The 12276-nt window shown below is 44.1% G+C and overlaps 1 protein-coding gene and 1 long non-coding RNA gene across 7 annotated transcripts in view; both read left to right on the forward strand.

Annotated features, from left to right (window-relative positions):
* Positions 1 to 12276, forward strand: part of ZMPSTE24 (zinc metallopeptidase STE24) — a 114257-nt gene that overhangs the window by 51365 nt on the left and 50616 nt on the right. For 5 of the 6 annotated variants that reach the window (XR_002889769.3, XM_005309379.4, XM_065576789.1 and 2 more), the window contains exon 5: positions 2583 to 2735. The exons of the other annotated variant lie outside the window; for it this stretch is intronic. Coding sequence is in view for 4 of the 5 variants with exons in the window: in XM_005309379.4 (XP_005309436.1) it covers positions 2583 to 2735 (153 nt within the window). In the remaining variant the exon portion in view is untranslated. The remainder of the gene's footprint in view (positions 1 to 2582; positions 2736 to 12276) is intronic. 6 annotated transcript variants of the gene reach the window in all.
* LOC135977221 (uncharacterized) lies at positions 3391 to 3724 on the forward strand. The gene is made up of 2 exons (XR_010594560.1): positions 3391 to 3485; positions 3587 to 3724. It is a non-coding gene; the product is annotated as an uncharacterized LOC135977221 (long non-coding RNA).

The following is a 12276-nucleotide window of genomic DNA, read 5'->3' on the forward strand; positions in this document are numbered from 1 at the left end:
TGGGGAGCTCATCTGGACCACCTTTAGACCCTTCTGTGCTTCTTGTGTCTCTCCTTTTCTCTCCCCCTCTCCCCCGATATTCTCTCCACATTAATGTCCTAGAGCTCAGAGCCATACATCTAGTATGTGTGGCATTTCAACCCTTGCTTCAGGGATCCACAATCCAAGTGATGATGGACAATATAACAGCAATGGTGGGGAGGAGTATGATCAACTTGGCTCTGTCAAGAAGTCATTATGCTGGTGCATTGGTCTTCAAATCTAACCTGTGGCTTTGCATCCCCAAGCTTACAAAATGCCCCATTGGATCAGCTAGGATAGCTAGATCAGACAACCACAAGCTAACTGTGAAACTCAATTGTGCGGAGTATCTTTTGTGGGTAGGTTTTGGGGCCTCCCTATTTGCCACATTCCAGAACAAGAAGTGCTGGATGTTCTGCTTCAGGATCCCTGTCATATGCCTTCCTCACCTCATGTACACCAGAGTTCATGTATGCCTAACCAACAATCCCATTTAATACCAAGCGTCCTGAGGAAACTTGGACAGGATTCAGTCTCAGTGATTATGATAGTTCCAGCTTGACTTAGACAGTTCTGTTACTCTCATCTGATAAATCTGTCGATACAGCTGTAGATCACACCTATTCTTCCCAGTATGGATTCACAAAAATGGAGGTCGTATCTTACACCCAGATCTAGCATCATTATATCTGGCAGCCTGGATGCTGGCTAGCTAGCGGTCATCGAATGAAGCTATTCTACGTAAGTCCAGAACACTTCGATATATAGTAGTAAAATCTCTAATGGACATCCCCATCTCCCTTGGAAGCCCTGGTTTCTGTTATTCTGGTCTGTCTGCTTGCCCTAAAACATTCAGGGCTATCCATAAAGGGTATAGTTAGCAGCAATATGGGCACATCATCCACCTGTTCAGGGTCATAGCATATTTTCCTACCCTACAATTGTTAGATTCCTCAAGAAGCTCATTTATGTACTTCTCCCAGTCTGGGAGCCCCCTCCTTTCTGGGACCTCAGCATAGTATTACTGGTTTGATGTGTCCTCCTTCTGATCCCCTCAGAGCCTGCTCTTTATGCCACTTGTCTATGAAAACTACATAATATAAGCATGGAGAGTAGAGGAAATTCATGTTTGGTTCACCTTAATTAATCTTTGTGGAACACCGTGTAACTCTTAGCCTCATTCGAAATTCTTTCTTTAAAAAGTTTTACATTTTCATTTAAATCAGCTGATTCACCTTCCAGTTTTCTTTCCCAATCTCTGTTAAAACTAGAGGGAAGCCAAACAGCACACCATTGTTTGAAAGAGGCCTGCACGCACCGACTTAGAAAAAACAAGTGTCACAGATCCATGGGATTGATACTATGCCCAAGCTTTTAAACAGTTTCTTGGAGAAATCCCTTCAGTAATAGAGTCCCAAGGGGTTTCACTTTCTTCCTTCAGAATAGGCCTTGCAGCCTCACCCACTCAGAGCCTGAGCTTCTGGCCTCAAGCACTCCTATTTCACACTGAGCTTTGCCAGCAAATCCAACTATGATAGACTCCTAATTAGAGGCTTGTGCACTCTTCAGGGCCTAATTCACCTCAGCAAATACTTGCGGTAACATCAAGCAGTCTTTTCAAAATAGAGTAGGATTTATTAGTTAACTGAAATACAACATTGGAAGTCCTTAGTTTAGCACAGAGAAATAAAATTTGTGTCCATCTGTCCAAGCCAGAGTAATCCATTAGCCAAGCTGTAATGGGTTCCATTATTGCTTTTGTCTCTGACCCTTTTGTCAGTCCCACATGAGAGCAGCCAGCCTTTTTGAGAAACCACTTTTAATCCCCTGCCAGTCACCTCTCTGTCTTTTGTTTCTGAGCTGGTCTCTTCTCAGCTTCCCTGCTGAGAGGTGGTGGGAAAAACCACCTTTCTCATGGTGATTGACTGAGTATTTTGGTCATTGTGGTTTCCCATTTTCTCTTGGGAATTATGCACTGATATGGGTCACTTTCAGAAGGTTCCATCCGATTCCTTATGGATCTGTTCATTGTGGCCCAGACAGCAAAGCGACGCAAACACCTCATATCTGCTGTGCTGCCCTGAGAGCCGACTTCAACTCCGCACCCCTGCACTCCCCCACATGGATAGCAATGGAAAGTACAGAGGGAAGCTGAGGCACACATAGGCTTCATAAAAATATTATGAAAAATTGCCATTTTATTTGGGCTCACTCTACTCTTTTTGTCTTTGAGTGGGGGGCGGGGGTGCAAGGACATTTGTGGTGCAAGTGCAGCTCCATTGGATACTGCTGATTAAGAGAATCCTATATGGTATTCATGGATGCATGTGCACCAGAGTGGAATCCATGTAGAGAATACATCTTGAAGAACCATAGTTCCTGAAAGGTAAGTAACTGTTCTTTCAAAATTTAATTGTTGCCTTTGCTGTGTTGCTCCATTGTATTCCTCTCACTTATAACCTAGAATAATTTTTGAACATTAGGTGAAAAACCAGTTCATTAACCCACAGTACCACTTAGCTATCTACAATATGAATATCACTAATGTTCTTTCTTTACAGACACTGGGATTTTTTTTTAAGGATGCCATCAAGAAGTTTATCGTGACTCAGTGTATTCTGTTGCCTGTGACCTCTCTTCTGCTTTACATTATTAAAATAGGGGGAGACTACTTCTTCATTTATGCCTGGCTGTTCACATTAGTTGTTTCCTTGGTGAGTATGGAGGTACTTTTTTGTCCATTTTGAATATCCGTTTGTTCTCGGGGTATAGTGCACACAGTTTTTAAAAAATATATATTTCTTAAAACTGGAAGAAATTTAAACTGGAAACCCTATCAGTCTTTACAATCTTATTACTATCATTAGTCTAGCAGCAGCAGCAGCTCCTGTTTATTATTCCTCTAAATGCTCATAAAAGCTTATTAATGTGACATTTAAATGAAAAATACATTTAATCTAATATTGAAGTGTCTTCTATCAAGGAGCAATAACAGTTTGACCACATGTGCATTTCTGTCAACAGTATCTGACATCCTTTTTCAAACATCCAGCCACTGGTCCTCAGTTACATAGTACTTAGGGTACGTCTACACTTAAAATGCTACAGCAGCATAGCTGTAGACAATCACCACAGTGATGCGAGGGGTTCTCCCTTCGCTGTAGTGAATCCACCTCTCCAAGAGGCAGTAGCTAGGTTGACGGAAGAACTGGACCTGGTATTCCGTGATGATCTCACGAATGTTGACAGAAGTAGTATCAAGCAGAAGTAGGGAAAGTATTATTTCCCTGCTTCTGTTTCCAATTTTTAGGGTTCGTTTTTCATTAATGATTAATGATATGTCAGATAACTCAATCAGTTTATTAAACAGAAAAATCAGCACAGGAGAGGGTCGTACGTTATCAATCTCTGGGAAGTGGTCTCACAGCAATCACAGCTCACATCATCTGTGTCTGCTCCAAAGTGTGAGTTAATCTGACATGTTTTTGTCCATTTGTTTACAGCAAGTAGAAGATTAATATACCTTACACCCTTTTCCTTATCTAGTTTCATATCTATTTTTCAGCATACAAAAGACATCTATACCAACCAGACACCATAACTTTCCAGATGTTCATGAACTGTAGAACATGCATCTGAAGAAGTGAGGTTTTTACCCACGAAAGCTTATGCCCAAATAAATCTGTTAGTCTTTAAGGTGCCACCAGACTCCTTGTTGTTTTTGATGAACTGTAGAGTACAAGTAGCAGCAGCCCATAGTGACATAAATTTTTATACTAACGATACTTACCAACAATTCATATATAACAATCCTTAACAGAACACATCTTACTCCTGACAAGTTCAGCATACATAAAGAACAAAGGTTATATACAGTTCACCATAAGCTTAGCGTAAGTACAAAAGCATGCTGGGAGTTTGGTTCATAGCTATACAGCTTTGCGTAAATACAAAATGTACAAAGCCTTCTAGAAAAATATATTGGCTAACACAAGGATTGCATTTACTGTCTTAGTCAATGTATCATAGAACCATAGAATATCAGGGTTGGAAGGGACCTCAGAGGTCATCTAGTCCAACCCCCTGCTCAAAGCAGGACCTAATCCCAACTAAATCAAAGCCAGGGCTTTGTCAAGCCTGACCTTAAAAACCTCTAAGGAAGGAGATTCCACCACCTCCCTAGGTAACCCATTCCAGTGTTTCACCACCCTCCTAGTGAAAAAGTTTTTCCTAATATCCAACCTAAACCTCCCCCACTGCAACTTGAGACCATTACTCCTTGTTCTGTCGTCTGCTACCACTGAGAACAGTCTAGATCCATCCTCTTTGGAACCCCCTTTCAGGTAGTTGAAAGCAGCTATCAAATCCCCCCTCATTTTTCTCTTCTGCAGACTAAACAATCCCAGTTCCCTCAGCCTCTTCTCATAAGTCATGTGCTCCAGCCCCCTAATCATTTTTGTTGCCCTCCGCTGGACTCTTTCCACATCCTTCTTGTAGTGTGGGGCCCAAAACTGGACACAGTAGTCCAGATGAGGCCTCACCAATGTCGAATAGAGGGGAACGATCACGTCCCTCAATCTGCTGGCAATGCCCCTACCTATAGAGCCCAAAATGCCGTTAGCCTTCTTGGCAACAAGGGCACATTGTTGACTCGTATCCAGATTCTTGTCCACTGTAACCCTTAGGTCTTTTTCTGCAGAACTGCTGCCTAGCCACTTGGTCCCTAGTCTGTAGGAGTGAATGGGATTCTTCCGTCCTAAGTGCAGGACTCTGCAGTTGTCCTTGTTGAACCTCATCAGGTTTCTTTTGGCCCAATCCTCTAATTTGTCTAGGTCCCTCTATCCTATCCCTACCCTCCAGCGTATCTACAACTTCTCCCAGTTTAGTGTCATCTGCAGACTTGCTGAGAGTGCAGTCCACACCATCCTCCAGATCATTAATGAAGATATTGAACAAAATCGGCCCCAGGACCGACCCTTGGGGCACTCCGCTTGAAACCGGCTGCCAACTAGACATGGAGCCGTTGATGACTACCCATTGAGCCCGATAATCTAGCCAGCTTTCTATCCACCTTATAGTCCATTCATCCAGCCCATACTTCTTTAACTTGCTGGCAAGAATACTGTGGGAGACCGTATCAAAAGCTTTGCTAAAATCAAGGAATAACACATCCACTGCTTTCCCCTCATCCACAGATCCAGTTATCTCCTCATAGAAGGCAATTGGGTTAGTCGGGCATGACTTGCCCTTGGTGAATCCATGCTGACTGTTCCTGATCACTTTCCTCTCCTCTAAGTGCTTCAGAATTGATTACTTGAGGACCTGCTCCATGATTTTTCCAGGGACTGAGGTAAGGCTGACGGGCCTGTAGTTCCCCGGATCCTCCTCCTTCTCTTTTTTAAAGATGGGCACTACATTAGCCTTTTTCCAGTCATCCGGGACCTCCCCCGATCGCCATGAGTTTTCAAAGATAATGGCCAATGGCTCTGCAATCACATCCGGCAACTCCTTTAGCACCCTCAGATGCAGCACATCCGGCCCCATGGACTTGTGCTCGCCCAGTTTTTCTGAATAGTCCTGAACCACTTCTTTCTCCACAGAGGGCTGGTCACCTTCTCCCCATACTGTGCTGCCCAGTGCAGCAGTCTGGAAGCTGACCTTGTGCGTGAAGACAGAGGCAAAAAAATCATTGAGTACATTAGCTTTTTCCACATCCTCTGTAACTAGGTTGCCTCTCTCATTCAGTAAGGGGCCCACACTTTCCTTGACTTTCTTCTTGTTGCTAACATACCTGAAGAAACCCTTCTTGTTACTCTTAACATCTCTTGCTAGCTGCAACTCCCAAGTGTGATTTGGCCTTCCTGATTTCACTTCTGCATGCCTGAGCAATATTTTTATACTCCTCCCTGGTCATTTGTCCAAGCTTCCACTTCTTGGATGTGTCCTTATCGTTGTTTGCCTCTCCACCAATTTTTGTCACTTGCAGGCTTTACCAGCAATAACTTTATTTTATTCCAAATCCAGGGTGGTTTGATTTAAATCAAAGGTATTTAAAATAATTGATTTGAATCATGTTTTGCATTTGTACTTTTTAGTTCCTTTTTCCTTAAAAAAAGGTTGATAACCATTAAAACCGGTTTATTTGCAACTAAATGTAGCCTTTGCACTAAATGTGGTGCCTTTTACTAACCAGGAGGCTGTTATATCTGTACACATTTATTTAATCAATTATATAGCTTAACTTCTTACACTTATTCAAATTCTTAATTTATTAATTTTAGAAAATGGTGAATGACACATTTCTTATTTAATAAACATTTATTTGTGTCAACCTTTATTTGGATGGAAATTCAATTAAAAGTGCACAAAAACAGCGTTTTAACTTTATTAAATAAAACTACCTTTAAATGTGCTGGAAACATAAGAAAGTTTATCAAAACACGTTTTTCCTTTAAAACTGAATAACTAAGCAAAAGAAGTATAATTTGTAATTGAACTGATTATTTCTGGTCAGTGTGGGTGTGATCTGTGAAGGTACTTAGGTGTCTAAATCTCTGGTTTAGGCAGCTAAGTTCCATTTGTGATCCACAGAATTTTTGCTGAACCCTGTAACTGCCTAAACTCACTCACTAAGCACACCTGGTGGATCAGGTCCCAATTTAATCCTGCTGGTCATGTGGCTGCCACCCACCTTATAACCTTCTGCCCAGTGGTTAGAGTACTCACCTGGGTTGTGGGAGTCATAGGCTTATTTCCTACCCCAGGCAGAGGGGAGAGAAGATTTGAACAAGGGTCTCCCACCTCTCTAGAGAGTGCTCTAACAATTGAGCTATGGGATATTCTGACATGGGGCTCCTTCACTTTCCTGTTGAAGCTGTTGCACTGTAAGTAAATAATGAAAGAGTGTTTGAAGCAGGGGGATTGGACATGGGGTCTCCCACCTTTCAGGTGGGTGCCCTAACATTGGACTGCAGAGTCATATTCTTTGTCTCTCATCCAGTTGTCCCTGCTCCAATCACTCTTTCATTATTAACCCACCACACACCATGCCTCCCCGTCTTGTGTGGAGTCCTGCAAGACTCCTTAGGTGCCTTGGGCACCTAAGCTGTCTGACTCTGGGGTGGGTTCCTGTTCATGGATTGCTAAACAGAATTAGGTGTCTTCCTGCAACCTGGACTTACATGCCTGTCTTTGTGAGAGGGGCAGGGCTTAGCACATCCTCCTCTTCTTGGCATCTCCTATTGGCGAGCTTAGGCAGCTTCTCACCTAGCATACTGACTTTTGTGGATCACTTTCTTAAGCACCTATCTCTCCGCATTCATTGTATAGGGAGCCTAGGCATCTAACTCAGCTTTGTGGATCGTTGTGTGGTTCCTGTGATTTTCTAGGCTCATAAAAGTTAGACACTGTGACACTCAACATTGCAATGCCCAAGTCCCCTCATGGATCTCACCTTCAAGATCTTAGAATAGTACATCTCATTCTCTGATACCTAGTTTTTGTTCATAAATTGGAAAAGGAAAACAAGCTTTCCTGCTTTTTTCAACTCCCAGTTGGTTTCTTAACTTTTAAATGAGCTAGTCATTGAACTGAACTAGTGGAATAAATTGCAATGAAGAAAATAGTCTCTCTGTACCCGGAGAAGAGTCTATGGTTGTCAAAAGCTGGTCTGGCGCTTCAGCAAACTCTTGTTCCAGATGTGTTGCCACTGACTTCCACCAGTTCAGTAGTTTGACTTTCCAATTTGGCAGCAAATAAGTATTACTTAGTATTTTTTGTATAGAAAGACAAGGTGGATGAGGTAATATCTTTTATTGGACTAACTTCTACTGGAAAAAGAGACAAGCTTGCAAGCTTACATAGAGCTCTTTCTCTTAATTTAAATTATTTTAATAGTCTATCAGTTTCAAATTTAATTTTTGAATAATTGTTCATAGTGCATTATAAACAATGTATTTGTATCAGATCTTAGGTTTACAGAAGAAGGAAAGGCAGTTCAAAAGTGGCAAAGGAAAAATATTGTGTACCGCAGGGGTTCCCAAACCAGGGGCTGGGATCCCTCAGGGGGTCGCAAGGTTATTACATGGGGGGTCGCAAGCTGTCAGCCTCCACCCTACACCCTGCTTTGTATCTAGCACTTATAACGGTGTTAAATATATTAAAAAGTGTTTTTAATTTATAAGGGGAGTCTCACTCAGAGGCTTGCTATGTGAAAGGGATCACCAGTACAAAAGTTTGAGATCTACTGGTGTACTGCATGTATCTCCCAAACAATTATAGCATTGCTCCTTATGCTAAGTAATTCAAGAATAAAGTTCTAATATGGCAATCCTTTGGGCCCATTTCTTAATTACGTCCAAGCTATGAAGCACAACAAAGCCTGCAACTAGAATAACAATATGTCTTGCACCTGAAGAAGTGAGGTTCTTACCCACGAAAGCTTATGCTCCCAATACTTCTGTTAGTCTCAAAGGTGCCATAGGACCCTCTGTTGCTTTTTACAATATTCTTGTAGTTTTCATTGGTATGGAGAGTTATTTGAAGGTATTGGACTCCAGAATAATAGTGCATGCAACCATGCAGAGTGGGCTATGAGTCTGCCCATAGTTTGATGAAGGGTGAAAGTCCTAGAAAATGGGGGGAATGAATTTGAAAGATGGTGGAATATGGGCAAGTTGGTCCCCATTGATGGGGATTTAGTCTCCTATGTCACTTAGTGTGAAATTTTGAAAAGCTCCAAAGACCATAATTACTTCTGCAGGAGAAAACTCTGAATTTGCAAAATCCCTAATAAAAAATAATTAGGCGCTATAGATACAAGAAACTCCAGAAATGCAAATAAGGAACTGGAATGTTTAGATCAGGGGTCAGCAACCTACGGCACGCATGCCAAAGTTGGCACGCGGTGTGGGCTGAGCCGCTCAGCCCCGCCGCCACTCTGGAGTTCCCGCTGCCGGCTCCTGCGGGACCCGCTGCCAGCTGCCGGCTCCTGCGGGACCCGCTGCAGGACCCGCCACGGGTCCAACTCAGCACCCGCTGCTGGCCTGGGGGGAAGGAACCCCAGGTTGGCAGCGGACTGAGACCCCGGCTGGCAGGAGCCACCAGTGAAAACTCCAGAGCCGCGGCGGGCTGAGCCGCTCAGCCCGCTCCACTCTGGAGTTCCCGCTGCCGGCTCCTGCCAGCCAGGGTCCCCGCGGGTCCAACTCAGCACCCGCTGCTGGCCTGGGGGGAAGGAACCCCAGGCTGGCAGCGGACTGAGACCCCGGCTGGCAGGAGCCACCAGTGAAAACTCCAGAGCCGCGGCGGGCTGAGCCGCTCAGCCCGCTCCGCTCTGGAGTTCCCGCTGCCGGCTCCTGCCAGCCAGGGTCCCCGCGGGTCCAACTCAGCACCCGCTGCTGGCCTGGGGGGAAGGAACCTCAGGCTGGCAGCGGGCTAAGACCCCGGCTGGCAGGAGCCTGCAGCCGAAACCCCAGAGCGGGTGTTGGGCTGAGCCGCTCAGCCCGCCCCGCTCTGGAGTTCCCGCTGCTGGCCCCTTGCCAGCCGGGTCCCGCCACTGGTCCCACTCAGCACCTGCTGCCGGCCTGGGTGAAGGAACCCCAGGCTGGCAGCGGGCTGAGACCTCAGCTGGCAGGAGCTGGGGGCAGAAACCCCAGAGTGGCGGCAGGCCGAGCCAGTCGCTGCTCTGGGGTTCTGGCTGTTGGCCCCTCGCCAGCAGGGGTCTCTACCGCGCAGCTCCACTCACCTTGCTTCCGGTTGGAGGCTCTCTTGCAGACAGGGTCCAGGCCTCCAGCCCTGCTCAGGCCTACCAGCCACCTACTCCACTCACCTCAGCTGCCAATCTTGGTTTCCAGCCTTTGCTCAGCCTGCTTTTGGGCCTGGAGTCCCAGCAGGCCACCCTGGGCTCTGCTCCTGACCTTGGATCAGTCCTCTTCAGCCTCCCTGCTGTGGTCCACTGTCCCCAGCCTGGGACAGTGAGGGTTGCACGCCAGGCAAGATGGGGTGCAGCTCAGCACCCCATCTTAAAATTGCTTATCTTAGACCACACTGCCTTGGACCTTGTGCCTGCCTTCTATTGCCATTTTTTTTCCCCACTGAGAGTTGAAGGGAACATTTGACAAAATGGCAGCTCCTAAGAAAACGAAGCTAGATGTCCGATCATTTCAGCCTGCTTGGACAGATGCATTTGGATTTATTGAAAAGAAGGACCATGCTATTTGTGCTTTCTGTTATGAAGGTGTTGTTTGTCGCACATCAAGTGTTTGACGACATTTTGAAACGAAGCACGAGAAAACCTTTCTTGATGAAGCAGACAAGACTGAATCAATCAAAAAGGCAGTAACAGCCTATGAGAAGCAAAGCAGTGTTTTTAAAAGCTTAAGTGTAAGTAAAAATCAAGCCACAGAAGGAAGTTACAAGATTACACAGTCCATTGCAAAAAACGGAAAGCCATTTGCAGATGGGGAATATATAAAAGAAGTTTTTCTCAGCAGTTCAGAGATTTTGTTCAATGATTTGCCAAATAAAGATACAATCATATCTAGAATAAAAGAACTGCCCATCTCTGTCAGAACAGTTGAGAGACGCATAAGTGAAATGGCAGAAAACATTAAGGAAAACAGACGACTGCATTGAAAGACACAGCAGTGTTTAGTGTTGCAGTTGATGAGAGCGTGGATATAAATGACGTTCCACATTTGGCAATTGTTGCAAGATACTGTGCTTTCGATGAAATCCAAGAGGAACTTTGTTGCCTAAAACCCCTGCATGGTGCAACAAAGGGGGAAGATATACTGGAAAGTTTTGTAAACCATTTTGAAGAACGAGGAGTTGACATCAGAAAAATATTTTGTGTGACAACAGATGGTGCTCCTGCCATGGTTGGAAAACAGAAGGGATTTGTAAAGTTACTTGAAGATCAAATTGCCCAGCCGACAGTCAAATTTCACTGTATCATCCATCAAGAAAACCTGTGTGCAAACATTTCTAATTCAGAGCTTAATAATGTGATGAATACAGTGGTGCGAATTGTGAATTTCCTTGTTGCTCGATCTGCTTTGACTCACAGACAATTTCAAGCACTGCTAGAAGAGATGGACGGTGCTTATAACGACATCCCACTTCACAGCAACATTCGGTGGCTAAGTCGTGGCAAGGTTTTGGTGCGCTTTGTAAACTGTTTTGAGGCAATCAGGGCCTTTTTGTCGGAAAAAGAACAAAACTACCCCGAACTGGATGATGACAAATGGCTGTGTAAGCTCATGTTCCTAACTGATATCACTGCTCACCTGAACGAACTTAACCTCTGTCTCCAGGGTGCAGGGCGAACAGTTCTGGATCTTTATGAAGCCTGGAAAGCATTTGTTGTGAAACTAGCAGTTTTTTCTAGGGATATTCAAACTTCTACTTTCCGCTACTTCCAACACATAAAAGAGCTATCGACACATTGCACTGTCAGTGTTGATGAGATTGGAAAGTACATGCAAGAACTGGAATCAGAATTTTATGACAGATTTCAAGATTTCCAGCGATTTGGCCCAATGCTTTCTTTTCTAATTAAACCTGAAAAGTTCAACGAAAGCGACTTGGATTTGTCTGTATTTCAGTGGATGGGTGTTGAAGATATCGAAATGCAACTCATTCAGTTAAAAAGCTCAGAATTGTGGATATCAAAGTTTGTGGATCTGCGGAGTGCACTTGAAGCTATCGAGAGAGATCATGGGGCCTCTATTTCTGACCTGCTGAACGTCCCTGCCAGTGAAATTTAACTGTCTGAAGAAAATTGCATTTGCAATGCTTTCAGCATTTGGATCCACATACCTGTGTGAACAGGTATTTTCACACATGAAATCTGTCCTCTGTCCCTCTCGGAGCTGGTTAACAACTGATCACTCAGAAGTCTGTGTGCAGCTTAAAGTATCCAAATACGTGCCAGACATTGGAAAACTCAGCAAGGAAAAGCAAGGGCAAGGATCACACTAAACTGATAAGATCTGCATTTTAATTTATTTAAAATTAAAGCTTCTGAAACATTTTGAAAACCTTGTTTACTTTACATATAACAGTAGTTTGGTTATATATTATAGACTTATAGAGAGACCTTCTAAAAAGCGTTAAAATGTATTACCAGCTCGCGAAGCCTTAAATTAGAGTGTATAAATGAAGATTCGGCACACCGCTGCTGAAAGGTTGCCGACCCCTGGTTTAGATTGTAAATATTCCAGATAATTCAGATCTTGTACTCCAAATCCCAATGAT

The sequence above is a fragment of the Chrysemys picta genome, chromosome 23 (genome assembly GCF_011386835.1).
Source record: "Chrysemys picta bellii isolate R12L10 chromosome 23, ASM1138683v2, whole genome shotgun sequence".
Taxonomy (NCBI): Eukaryota; Metazoa; Chordata; order Testudines; family Emydidae; genus Chrysemys; species Chrysemys picta.